The 14175-nt window shown below is 35.3% G+C and overlaps 1 protein-coding gene across 6 annotated transcripts in view; it reads left to right on the top strand.

Annotated features, from left to right (window-relative positions):
* The window catches only part of DDX4 (DEAD-box helicase 4), a 70372-nt gene that overhangs the window by 31408 nt on the left and 24789 nt on the right, over nt 1–14175 (top strand). For 4 of the 6 annotated variants that reach the window (XM_032626543.1, XM_032626542.1, XM_032626544.1 and 1 more), the window contains 7 exons: nt 4143–4202; nt 9163–9264; nt 10225–10305; nt 11367–11414; nt 13077–13124; nt 13229–13276; nt 13502–13644. In XM_032626543.1, the coding sequence (XP_032482434.1) occupies nt 4143–4202; nt 9163–9264; nt 10225–10305; nt 11367–11414; nt 13077–13124; nt 13229–13276; nt 13502–13644 (530 nt within the window). The remainder of the gene's footprint in view (nt 1–4142; nt 4203–9162; nt 9265–10224; nt 10306–11366; nt 11415–13076; nt 13125–13228; nt 13277–13501; nt 13645–14175) is intronic. The other 2 variants (XM_032626546.1, XM_032626545.1) reach the window with 1 other exon arrangement.

The raw sequence follows: 14175 nt of genomic DNA, 5'->3' as shown, positions 1-14175 counted from the left end.
AGTTCATTGTTTTTTGTAGTGACTTTAAGAATTTAGTGTCCAGAGTACATGCTAAAGAGAAACTAAGATTAATTATCTTAGTCTGTTCCAGTTCTATTTTATTTAAACCCGTTTTGTAAAGCAGCTATAGCCAGAGCCTTAACCAAGAGTTCAGCCATCCTAATTTGGCCTGTTGTCACCTGCCTTAATTAATCTATAAAGTGCAACTTTTGAATGCTGTGCTTCCTTAAGAAAAAGAGGATAGTAGAAAGAGCAAGTCAAGAATCAGAATTTCAATAAAGATGTAAAAAAAAAAAAAGAATAGCTAAAACAATTTGTGAAGGAAGATTAAAACAGGAGGAATTAATCTACCCAATTTCAAGATTTTGCAGTAATGATGGAGGGTAGATACATAGATCAATGGAATGGAATAGAGAACCCAGAAATAGACTGACATAAATGCATTTAACTTGTTTTTGATAGCAGTGCAAAAGGTATCAAGGAAGAATAGACTTCTCAAAAAATGGTACTGAAACAGTTGGACATCCCTCAATAAAAACAAACAAACAAAAAATGAACCTTAACCTAAACCTCCACACCTTACATAAAAATTAAGTCAAAGTGGATCATAATCTTAAATGTAAAAGCAGGACATTTTTAGAAAAATAGAAAATCTTTGGCATCTAGAACTAGCTGAATAATTCTTAGACTTGACACTGCAGGTATGATCAATAAAAGCAAAAACTGATAAATTGAATCTCATCAAAATGAGTTAAAAATGCTTCATAGAAGATCCTTTTAAGTGGATGAAAACTAAAATTACACAGTGGGAAAACATATTTGAAAATCCCATATGAGACAAATGATTTGTATCTATACTATACAAAGAACTCTCCAAACAACTTAAAAAAAATCCAACTAGAAAATAGGCAGAAGACAGGAACAGATATTTCATGGAAGAGAATATACACATGGCAAAGAAGCACATGAAAAGATGCTCAACATCATTAGCCATTGGGGAAATGCAAATTAAGACCATTATGAGATATCAGAGAATAACTAAAATTAAAGTATAGTGACAACATCAAATGCTGGTGAGTACTATAAAAATTATATCACATCACTGGTGGGAAAATAAAATGGTTTTAGCCTGAAAAAAAAAATGAATCAGAATTCCAGTTTCATATATAAATGTAGTTGGAGACATGTAGGTCTTTATTCAGATTCATGAGACTGTGGATCACTGCTGAAATCAAAGACGTTTCTGTCAAAGGTACTGACACTCTGGTTTGGAGGAATACAGAGAATGATGAGAATAGAGTAATGTTACCATAAGGTAGACTACAATATTAACATTACTTTTCCAGGAGAGCCTGGTTGAGTAGATTTGGGTGAGGCCCTGGAACCTGTATTTAAAAAGCATCCCTGGTGACTCTGATGCCTCTTTTGTTTGGTAACCACTGATCTATGGAATCTTTATAACATAATACACTTTGGAGTTCCAGACTTTGTTTCATGTCCCTGCTCTGCTATCTGCTAGTTGAATAACATAGAGCAAGTTGCTTAATTTCTCAGAGCCGCAATTTCCTCTTCTGTAGAATGGAGACCATTCATTTTATAGCTTGTTAGGCACACTAAATGAGAATGTGTGTAAAAGCACAAAGCTTAGTCCCAGACACATACATGGTAACCAGTAAATGTCATCTATCTTCATTAAATATTTGAAACTTGATCTTAACTGTGATTCTCAAAATCAAAACCAAACCTAGACCTGATCACCTTAAAACCCTTTTGGAACATGGTGGGGTTTTAATATATCAGTTAAGACTGCTTCTCCAAACTACTGTCAGTCTCATTCTCCCTGCTTTTGTCTGCTTTTTCTCCTATCCTGTTTTAATGAAAACATGTGTAACAAACTAATATTTGAGAGAAGAAAAACATCACCATTTTTATCCTTTTCCATTTCTCCTTGTCCTAGTTTTCCAACTTTTAATTAGTATTCAAGATCATTTCTACTCACCAAAGACATTCCTTCCTCCCCAGTTGACTCTTTAGTGATGAGCCAGAGTGCTTTTGAGCACAAATTCCAATTTCTCACAGCACTTGAGAGAACTTCTGTCCTCCAAAATGGTCTACTTTCTTCCTTTGATCTATTTACTTCTTTTTTTTTAACATCTTTATTGGAGTATAATTGCTTTACAATGGTGTGTTAGTTTCTGCTTTATAACAAAGTGAATCAGTTATACATATACATATGTTCCCATATCTCTTCCCTCTTGTCCCTCCCCGCCACCCTTCCTTTCCTTATTTACTTCTATTCTCAGTTTTAGTTCGCCTAAACTAAAAAACTGTATATTCCTAAAAATTTCTTTCACTCTCACAGTTGTTGGCAAGCCCAGGAGCAGGTTTTGCTATCATTATAGAAGCTTTTTCTCTGCACACAGATGTATAGAGTGTTTTGTGGTTATTTTCTCTGCAATCTCATGTCCCCTAGCTGGTATAGTATAGCGATAAGGAGCTCAGACACCTTGGATTTGAGACCCAGATGCTCCTCCTGTCAGTTGTATTATCTTAAAAAATTCTGTATTTCTTTTTCTCTGTTTATAATTTGAGGATAATACCCACCTTGTAAGGTTTTTGTGAGGACTTAAAAAGTTAAAACAGACTTCATTTAGAGCAGTGCCAGATAGATACTAAGTTCTATTTGTTGTTATTACTATTATTTTTATATAATTAATAGATTATAACTGATCTTGGGATCATCGTCTCATTTTTGTTTGCGCTTGGCTTTATTTTTTAAGCTACAGAAATTATTTTTTTAATTTTGAAATCATTTGACTCAAAAGAAGTTTCGAAAATAGTACAGAGGGTTTCCTCCACCCTTCTTCTAATGTAATTGTACCCTTCACCCAACTGCTAATGTCATCAGCCTATTTTAATTCCCAGTGTGGTAAAAATAGCTTTGGGCTTGTTTCAGAACAGTTGGCCAAAGATTATATGAGACCTTTTTCTCCTTGTCAGGCCCCAGATTAATTCATAGGCTTTTTTTTTTTCTTCTGTAAGGCAATAAATATTAGCTAACATCATCATTATTCCAGAATTATTATTCCAAGAATCTTTCCAAAATTCTTTCTTTACTGTTCAGCACGCTTGTCATATTATATCTTGCTTCTAAGAAAGTTGTCTTGATGTTAGATGGCTCTTCAGGAATATTTGTCAGTTGTTGATGTCAGCTCAAATAGGAGCCTGCAACAAGAGCTCTGGGCCATTGTTTATTACAAAACAATATTAATTGAGTAGATTAGTACTTTTGCGCAGAAACTTAACTGATAGCTTCTCATCTGTTCAGCCATTTGTGTCATCACTGGGACCTAAAGTTCTCAGGCGCTAAACGTTAGTGATATGTACAAAGATCCCTTGAAACCATCTCAGTATTTCCCAAACATGGCTTTTTTGGAATCTTCTAGAAAGCTTAAAGTTATTACTAAAAGTTATAATTTTTTAATTTAGAAAAATCATTCCTTGCTGTCACTCTGCACGTTCAAAATAAACATCTCTGGGGGTGGGCTCTTTCCAACTTACTAATAATTTTTAGGCAGCCTTCAGTGTAGTGATCCTCATACCACTATTTAGAAACCCTGGTAACGTTACTTGATAATGTCACTAAAAACAGAAAACCAGGATATCCCCCAATTTCTCCATTAAGATGAATGGGAGAAAGTTTGCATATATTAAAAAAACACTGACATCTCAGATTTATTAAGAAAGGCAAGTTACAGAAATAATGACATTATAAGAAGAATAGTCATGCATTTCTGAGGTCCCCACTACTTAATGGTTAGATATTTCTCAAACTGTTTCTAGTTAAACTGATATTTACGAAATTATTTTTTGGCTGTGCTCAGAATTTGACAAATTACACGCTTAACATTTAATATTTAGATATATTAGGTGATTTGTATAGGGAATTGACTGAGTAATGTCTTTGTATTTCTGTGGTTACAATTATTTTAAAAATTAAAATGTTCATATTTTAACTTATAAAGATTTTTATTTTTTCTTACTAATTTCTCTTGTGACAGTGCTATTCCTTAGATGCTACATTAATGTAAATACTAAAGTAATTATTTAGATGCTATTCACATGTTAAATTTTTATTCAAGAGTCTAACAATGACCGTGAAGATAATCAAACACGGAACAGAGGGTTTTCCAAGAGAGGCGGTAAGGACCATGTTTTGGAACAATTTGTACTTAAGACAGAGATACGAAACTGAAAACTACATTCCTTTTTATGGCTGAATACTACTATTCCATTGTATGTGTACTTTTTTTTTTTTTTTTTTTGTGGTACGCGGACCTCTCACTGTTGTGGCCTCTCCTGTACTTTTTAAAATCCATTCATCTGTTGATGTACACTTGGGTTTCTTACTACTTTTGGCTGTTTTAAATAATGCTTCTGTGAACATTAATATACAGTTATCTGTTTGAGTCGCTGTTTTTGCATTTTTGGGGTATATGTCTAGAAGTGGAATTGTCAGGGAATGGGACTGTGGTAAGTTAAAATATGCCACAAAATCACTGCTCTTACCAAGAATCAGCCTTTTTTTTTTTTTTTGACATCTTTATTGGAGTATAATTGCTTTAAAGTGGTGTGTTAGTTTCTGCTTTATACAAAGTAAATCAGTTATACATATACATATGTTCCCATATCTCTTCCCTCTTAGATCTCCCTCCCTCCCACCCTCCCTGTCGCACCCCTCTAGGTGGTCACAAAGCACCGAGCTGATCTCCCTGTGCCATACGGCTGCTTCCCACTAACTATCTATTTTACATTTGGTAGTGTATATATGTCCATGCCACTCTCTCACTTTGTCACAGCTTCCCCTTCCCATATCCTCAAGTCCATTCTCTAGTAGGTCTGTGTCTTTCTTCCTGTCTTACCCCTAGTTTCTTCATGACCTTTTTTTTTTCTTAGATTCCATATATATGTGTTAGCATATGGTATTTGTTTTTCTCTTTCTGACTTACTTCACTCTGTATGACAGACTCTAGGTCCATCCACGTCACTACAAATATCTCAATTTTGTTTCTTTTTATGGCTGAGTAATATTCCATTGTACATGTGTGCCACATCTTATTTTTTGTTTTTTTTTGTTTTTTTTTTTTTTTTTTTGGCGGTACGCAGGCCTCTCACTGTTGTGGCCTCTCCCGTTGCGGAGCACAGGCTCCGGACCCGCAGGCTCAGCAGCCATGGCTCATGGGCCCAGCTGCTCCGCGGCATGTGGGATCTTCCCGGACCGGGGCACGAACCCGTGTCCCCTGTATCGGCAGGTGGACTCTCAACCACTGTGCCATCAGGGAAGCCCTGTGCCACATCTTCTTTATCCATTCATCCAATGATGGACACTTAGGTTGCTTCCATGTCCTGGCTATTGTAAATAGAGCTGCAATGAACATTTTGGTACATGACTCTTTTTGAATTACGGTTTTCTCAGGGTATATGCCCAGTAGTGGGATTGCTGGGTTGTATGGTAGTTCTATTTTTAGTTTTTTAAGGAGCCTCCATACTGTTCTCCATAGTGGCTGTATCAATTTACATTCCCACCAACAGTGCAAGAGGGTTCCCTTTTCTCCACACCCTCTCCAGCATTCATTGTTTGTAGATTTTTTGATGATGGCCATTCTGACCGGTGTGAGATGATATCTCATTGTAGTTTTGATTTGCATTTCTCTAATGATTAATGATGTTGAGCATTCTTTCATGTGTTTGTTAGCAATCTGTATATCTTCTTTGGAGAAATGTCTATTTAGGTCTTCTGCCCATTTTTGGATTGGGTTTGTTTTCTTGTTATTGAGCTGCATGAGCTGCTTGTAAATCTTGAAGATTAATGCCTTGTCAGTTGCTTCATTTGCAAATATTTTCTCACATTCTGAGGGTTGCCTTTTGGTCTTGTTTATGGTTTCCTTTGCTGTGCAAAAGCTTTCAAGTTTCATTAGGTCCCATTTGTTTATTTTTGTTTTTATTTCCATTTCTCTAGGAGGTGGGTCAAAAAGGATCTTGCTGTGATTTATGTCATAGAGTGTTCTGCCTATGTTTTCCTCTAAGAGTTTGATAGTGCCTGGCCTTACATTTAGGTCTTTAACCCATTTTGAGTTTGTTTTTGTGTATGGTGTTAAAGTGTTCTAATTTCATTCTTTTACATGTAGCTGTCCAGTTTTCCCAGCACCACTTGCTGAAGAGGCTGTCTTTTCTCCACTGTATTTTCTTGCCTCCTTTATCAAAGATAAGGTGACCATATGTACGTGGGTTTATCTCTGGGCTTTCTATCCTGTTCCATTGATCTATATTTCTGTTTTTGTGCCAGTATTGTACTGTCTTGATTACTGTAGCTTTGTAGTATAGTCTGAAATCAGGGAGCCTGATTCCTCCAGCTCCATTTTTCATTTTCAGGATTGCTTTGGCTCTTCGGGGTCTTTTGTGTTTCCATACAAATTGTGAAATTTTTTGTTCTAGTTCTGTGAAAAATGCCAGTGGTAGTTGGATAGGGATTGCATTGAATCTGTAGATTGCTTTGGGTAGTAGAGTCATTTTCACAATGTTGATTCTTCCCATCCAAGAACATGGTATCTCTCTCCATCTATTTGTATCATCTTTAATTCCTTTCATCTGTGTCTTAAAATTTTCTGCATACAGGTCTTTGGTCTCCTTAGGTAGGTTTTTTCCTAGATATTTTATTCTTTTTGTTGCAATGGTAAATGGGAGTGTTTTCTTAATTTCTCTTTCAGATTTTTCATCATTAGTGTATAGGAATGCCAGAGATTTCTGTGCATTAATTTTGTATCCTGCTACTTTACCAGATTCATTGATTAGCTCTTGTAGTTGTCTGGTAGCATCTTTAGGATTCTCTATGTGTAGTATCATGTCATCTGCAAACAGTGACAGCTTTACTTCTTCTTTTCTGATTTGTATTCCTTTTATTTCTTTTTCTTCTCTGATGGCTGTGACTAAAACTTCCAAAACTATGTTGAATAAGAGTTGTGAGAGTGGGCAACCTTTTCTTGTTCCTGATCTTAGTGGAAATGGTTTCAGTTTTTCACCACTGAGAATGATGTTGGCTGTGGGTTTCTCATATATGGCCTTTATTATGTTGAGGAAAGTTCCCTCCATGCCTACTTTCTTCAGGGTTTTTATCACAGATGGGTGTTGAATTTTGTCAAAAGCCTTCTCTGCATCTATTGAGAGGATCCCATGGTTTTTTTCCTTCAATTTGTTAATATGGTGTATCACGTTGATTGATTTGAGTATATTGAAGAATCCTTGCATTCCTGGAATAAACCCCACTTGATCATGGTGTATGATCCTTTTAATGTGCTGTTGGATTCTGTTTGCTAGTATTTTTTTGAGGACTTTTGCATCTATGTTCATCAGTGATATTGGCCTGTAGTTTTCTTTCTTTGTGACATCTTTGTCTGGTTTTGGTATCAGGGTGATGGTGGCCTTGTAGAATGAGTTTGGGAGTATTCCTCCCTCTGCTATATTTTGGAAAGTTTGAGAAGGATAGGTGTTAGCTCTTCTCTAAATGTTTGATAGAATTCACCTGTGAAGCCATGTGGTCTTGGGCTTTTGTTTGCTGGAAGATTTTTTTTTTTTATTTTTGCAGTACACGGGCCTTTCACTGTTGTGGCCTCTCCTGTTGCGGAGCACAGGTTCCAGACGCACAGGCCCAGCGGCCATGGCTCACAGTACCAGCCGCTCCGCGTCATGTGGGATCTTCCCAGACCAGGGCACGAACCCATGTCCCCTGCGTCGGCAGGCGGACTTTCACCCACTGCACCACCAGGGGAGCCCTGCTGGAAGATTTTTAATCACAGTTTTAATTTCAGTGCTTGTGATTGGTCTGTTCATATTTTCTATTACTTCCTGGTTCAGTCTCAGTAGATTGTGCATTTCCAAGAATTTGTCCATTTCTTCCAGGTTGTCCATTTTATTGGCATAAAGTTGCTTTTAGTAATCTCTCATGATCCTTTGTATTTCTGCAGTGTCGGTTGTTACTTCTTCTTTTTCATTTGTAATTCTATTGATTTGAGTCTTCACCCTTTTTTTCTTGATGAGTCTGGATAATGTTTTATCAATTTTGTTTATCTTCTCAAAGAACCAGCTTTTAGTTTTATTGATCTTTGCTCTCGTTTCCTTCATTTCTTATTCATTTATTTCTGATCTGATCTTTATGATTTCTTTCCTTCTGCTAACTTTGGGGGGTTTTTTTGTTCTTCTTTCTCTAATTGCTTTAGGTGCAAGGTTAGGTTATTTATTCGAGATGCTTCCTGTTTCTTAAGGTAGGATTGTATTCTATAAACTTCCCTCTTAGAACTGTTTTTGCTGCCTCCCATAGGTTTTGGGTCGTCATGTCTCCATTGTCATTTGTTTCTAGGTATTTTTTGATTTCTTCTGTGATCACTTCGTTATTAAGTAGTGTATTGTTTAGCCTCCATGTGTTTGTATTTTTTACACATCTTTTCCTGTAATTGATATCTAGTCTCATAGCCTTGTGGTCAAAATCACTGCTCTTACCAAGAATCAGCCTTTTTTTAAAAAAAAAGTGTTCCTTGGGTTGATGCAAGTCCTTGTTGAATTTTCAGTTGGGAAAATGTTAATTCTGACAGTTTTTTCAATTTTTTTTCTTCTTTGGAGTAGCAGCATTTGGAGTCCCTTACTTTGCCATTTTCATTGATATCAGTGATACATACCATTTAATAGTTTTCATTTTGTTTGCTGGTGTATAGAAATACAATTAACTTTTGTATATTGAAGGTTCAGTAACCTCACTAAACTTATGGTAAGTACTTTTTCTTTCCATGGATTGTGGAAATACCGTTAATGGTGCAGTTGTGGCAACTTTGAGTGTTTTACAACTGTCATTTTTTCCTTTTAGTCATTTTTAGTTTTTATTCCCAAAGCAAGTAGCAGGTTTTTAAAATACTGTAGTATATCTATTTATACTAATGAAGTTGAACTTTTATAGGTCACATACAGCGTTTCTTTTTAGTAACTATCTGTTAATGGCTTAAAATATTAAAGTCATTGAATTATGCAAGACTTGAATTAACTTGGCCACCATGTCCCCGGTATTTCTTTCTTGTTGTTTTGTGTTGTTTTTGTGTGTATGTTTTAATATTATAGGCTGTCAAGATGGAAATGATTCAGAAGCTTCAGGGTCATCCAGAAGAGGTGGAAGAGGTATTTTCCGAGGTTGCTGTGGAGGATTTGTTCTAGGAAGTCCAAGTTAGTGGTGGATTGCAAATAGTGTGTTCATTTATTACGAAAGAAATGATAAAAAATAATACTTATCATATAAGGTTGTTATGATGATTATATGAGAATAGTTAAGCATAGTGGTTGGTACATAATCACTTATATTGTATAAAATATTATTTTTTAGACACATGTAATTCCTTACAGGTTAAGTGGGAATATATGAATCTTTTTACCAGTATGTGTGACTCATTTCTTTAATATTACATACTGTGAAGCATTTTAGAGCTTTGATAAAGATGGCTGACCTTACAAATAGGTGGCCTTCTCTGTGGCTCTGCGTCCCATTATACTTCTTTTATACCAATGTGGCTTTCTACCTAAATTCTACCAGTCATCATTCCTTGGTGCTAAGGTATTGTTTTCGGAAGTCACTGTTGGAATGCATTTGTCACTTAACCGAGGAGGACAGAATAGTGGAAGCTAAAAACATAAATTGTAATAATGATTTAATAGATGTATAGTGGATTAGTGAATTGTCACTTTAAAAAAAGTGAAGGGATCTGGAGGGTTGCTCTTCAGGACTGATAAAGTTTGATTTGGGAACTGTGGGTGCAAGGGGTGCTTTTCTGGAGAATAAGCAGTGAGATTATGTAATGTGAAATTTCTGGGGGCAGTAACCGTGCTATTTTTCAGAGGTAATTTAACTTTTGCTTATATCATATTTTGGTGTAGTATTGACCCTAACTACTTTTATAAAATAATTTTAATAAAATAAAAATTTTAAGGAAGTAATTTGTAATTGAAGGAAATAATTTGTGGAGAAATCCTTTTGTGTGCTTCTTAGAAAAATACTGTGATTCCTGTTAAATTTAAATTATTCTGCATCTTTTTAAATTATGGCACCATAAGTTGATTTTTTTTCTTTGCTGCATGATTTAAAAGCTTCTTAAAAGTAACATAATCTAAATTTATTATCTGTAAATCTAGATAGCAAATATGAACAAGATGAGGGGACCCAGCACACTGGTGGCATTTTTGGCTCTAGAAGATTAGCATTAACTGGTGTAGGTGAGAAATAGAATTTATTACTGAATATGAATCATTCACATTTGCTTTTAGCTCTAGGATTAATAAACCTAATATATATGTTTAAGTGTACTAGATTGGCTCATGATTTTCTCTGCTTTTTAGATTTGTAGGCAAAAATACATGGACAGTTTTGCCTCCCTTACAAAGTTTGTGCTCTGTGAATTATTTCTTCTTTCTTATCTACCAGTTAATTTGAGTTATAAATTATACTTTTAATTAGAGGAAGGAAAATGAAGTTTGCTTTGATTTCAAAGAAAGGATTCTGAGCTAGGGGATTTGAGGAGAAAGTGAAAAAAAGGAACATAATTATTGACAAAAAATGTTGAAATGTGGATAAATAAACTGTGGTACTAAAAAGAAATGAGCTATTAAGGTATGAAAAGACATAGAGGAACCTTAAATATGTATTCCTGAGTGAAAGAAGCCAATCTGAAAAGGCTACATACTGTATGATTCCAGCTATATGAAATTCAGGAAAAGGCAAAACTATAAGAAGAAGGGTGAAAAAAATAGGTGGTTGCTAGAGGTTGGGGGAAGGGATGAATAGGCAGAGCACTGAGGATTTTTAGGGCAGTGAAGTTACTTTGTATGATACTGTAATGGTGGAGACATGCCATTATACATTTGTCCAAACATAAAGAATGTATAATACCAGGAGTGAACTGTAATGTAAATGATGGACTTTGGGTGATTATGATGTGTCAGTGTAGGTTCATCAATTGTAACAAATTACCTCTTTGGTGGAGGATGTTGATAATGGGGGGAGGCCATGCAGGTGTGGGGATAGGAGGTATATGGGACATCTCTGTACTTTCTGCTTAATTTTTCTGTGAACCTAAAACTGCCCTAAAAAAAATGAAGTCTTTAAACAACACGTTCAAATGAGAAAAAGGTTTAAGTATAGAATTAAGAGATGGGTGGATTAAGGGACTAGAATCCTGAGTAATTACTCAGTATTTGAAAAGAAATAGCTATATGGTTTATGTGCTTGAGGAGGAGCTGTGATTTCTCTAAATCTTCTGTAAAACAATGCCTTACAGGTAAGGGTGACACTTATCAAAGCAGAAGTGGTAGTGGAAGTGGACGAGGTGAGTTCTTATCTGGTTTACCTGTAAGTGGTTAAACTTACTGTAATCGAAGCTTAATTTTTGAAGTTAAAGGTAACTGTTGCTGCTTTTATACACTTTGTGGAGTATGCATTTGCACAGCCAGTTTTGGGGAGTTGTTTACTACTACTCTTTAATCCAACAGTTCTGTTATAGGAATTACATACTGTAGGTGTATTTGCTCAATACATGTAAAAGTGTGTTCACTGCAGCTTCATTTATAATAAGTAAAAACTGAAAATCACCTAAAAACTCATCAGTCTGTTTAATAAATGATATAACCATAAAATGGGAGATACCATGCAGATGTTAAAGATTGAGATGTAATCTATATGTATAAATTCTTATTAAAATAATGTTTTTTCTTATGAGATAGTTATTTGGCTTGGCATAGGGGATAAAGAAAGTTCAGTATAGATGATTTTATACTATGAAAAAATTTTTCAGAGTTAAAAATATTTAAATGTCACATAAAAGTTGAAATGTTTTCCAGACTAGTAAAACCATAAAGCTTGTTTGATGCCTCTGAAAAATTCTTAGTGATCATTATTAGTCCCCACTTCCTTCCTTTGGATTCTTGGATTCTCCACTATAGAAAAAGATTACTAATGGCTAAACCGTATCTTCTACAAATGCTCAGATGTTGTTTGAAAAAGGATTTCAAGACCTATGGACGTACAGGACAAGAAAATTAGCTCACATGTAAAGATGCTATATCTAGTTAGCCTTTCAAATCTAATGCAGTCCTTGTTCTTTTTTTGTGGTAGTACCTGAAAGTGGCACAATAGATGACTCCTTGTCTAAAGATCAGAAAGATAGTGTATAGAAAAGAGTCAACACGGCAGACCTGACTGCTGTTCTTTGAAAGTCCTGCTTATAAGGTTGGACCTTACCTGGCTTCTGAGAACTTGGATTTAGGGTTCTCACCACTCTTAACTGGTGTGAGTGGCTCACTGTGCCTAAACAGTTTGTACAACTGTGTGGTTTATGCCGAATACCTGCTTTTCTTCTGGGAGTCTGGAAGTTTGGTACATGCCAGGCAGAAGGTTCCTGCATTATTAGCACCTCATAAGAACCCTGGATATTGAACCTCTAATGGGCTTCTCTGGTAGACAGCATTTCCAACATGTTGTCACAACTTGTCCTGTGTGATACCAGTGGGAGAGACTCTTGAAAGCTTGGTTGCCTGGTTTTCTCTGGACTTTTCCCCGTACACCTTTTTCCTTTGCTGATTTTGCTCCCTATCCTTTCTATGTAATAAGTCACAGCCATGGTTATGACTATATTCTGAGTCCTAGCAAATCATAGAACCTATGGGTTGTAGTGGGGACATCCCAACAAAGATGGATTTTTAGTTCCTTTTAGAAAATATATTCCTTTGCTGAGGAATATAGGGATTAGGAAAGAGACATAACAGTTTAAACGAAAGAATACTAATATGTTATAACAGTGTAATCTGCATAAAATCAGCATGTTGAATGCTAAGGAAACAAAATGTTCAGGGTTCTATTTATCTTAGTTGTCTCAAGTATTATTTGTACGAAGGGACTTTATGCATTTTCAGAACTTTTTGAAGATAAGCAATGAAAAGAAAAATGTGCATAGTCTTGTATCTTGACTGTATCTTGTGGATTTCTTTAATAGGTGGTTACAAAGGTTTAAATGAAGAAATAATTACAGGCTCTGGAAAGAGTAAGTTTTACTTTAGATAAGGTATTTGATTTTTATAGTGAGCATTCTTTTACCCTTCGATTTTTAAAAACATTTATCTGTTTTTCAATTTGATTCCTTTTAAGATTCTTGGAAGTCAGAAGCTAAAGGAGGAGAAAGTGGTGACACTCAAGGTATATTAATTTTTGTGTGATCCACATGAATGTATGTTGCATTTTAATACAAATACAGAATATTTAAAAACAGAGCTAATTTTTTAAAATTTGAAGTGAAAACTTCAATGGTAAACATTGGGAATTACTACAGTATTTAAAATTTGAGTTTGTCAGTTTTTGTATGTTTTCCCTCTTATTTTTATTCTAGTCCTTGTAATGTAAATTTTCTTTTTAAATTCTAAGGACCAAAAGTGACCTACATACCACCTCCTCCACCTGAGGATGAGAACTCCATCTTTGCACATTATCAGACAGGCATAAACTTTGACAAATATGATGCTATTCTTGTAGAAGTATCTGGACATGATGTACCACCAGCAATTCTGGTCAGTGTAATAATTGTTTCTATAATGACTGTGTAGCAAACTTCGGTTTTTAAAAACTTAGTGCATTTCTTTAAGTTGGTATTAAAGAATACAAAAATTTTGTCTTATTCTCTAATGTCTTAGGTTGGAAATTTAGAACCATGACTACCATCTACATTAGAATTAATTGCTATGTTGAAAGGGAGGGTACTATATTTCCTCCCCACCTCCCCAAACCAGGATGAGAACTTTATTTAAATTCACTAAAAAGGATACTTTTCCTAGAGATCAAGATTTCTGCTTCCTAAGTGTGTGAGAAAGTGTGTCTTAGGGGAGTGGTTTTCTAAAGAGTGGGGGAGCCCAGAGTCCCTTGTTGGTAATGAACCATTTTTACTGATTAGAGTTATTTGTATCTCACAGGTTTTAAGGGGACAGAAAAGAGTTTCTAGAACCACTGTCTATACGGAATATTCCTTAATTCTATCAAGTAATAACATACAGGTTCTGGATACTACTTTTGAGTGGGGGCATATTTGTAAAGTTAACATAGTA

The sequence above is a fragment of the Phocoena sinus genome, chromosome 3 (assembly GCF_008692025.1).
Source record: "Phocoena sinus isolate mPhoSin1 chromosome 3, mPhoSin1.pri, whole genome shotgun sequence".
Taxonomy (NCBI): Eukaryota; Metazoa; Chordata; class Mammalia; order Artiodactyla; family Phocoenidae; genus Phocoena; species Phocoena sinus.
The sequence above is the reverse complement of the archived record's forward strand: the minus strand, read 5'-3'. Positions and strand labels throughout refer to the sequence as shown.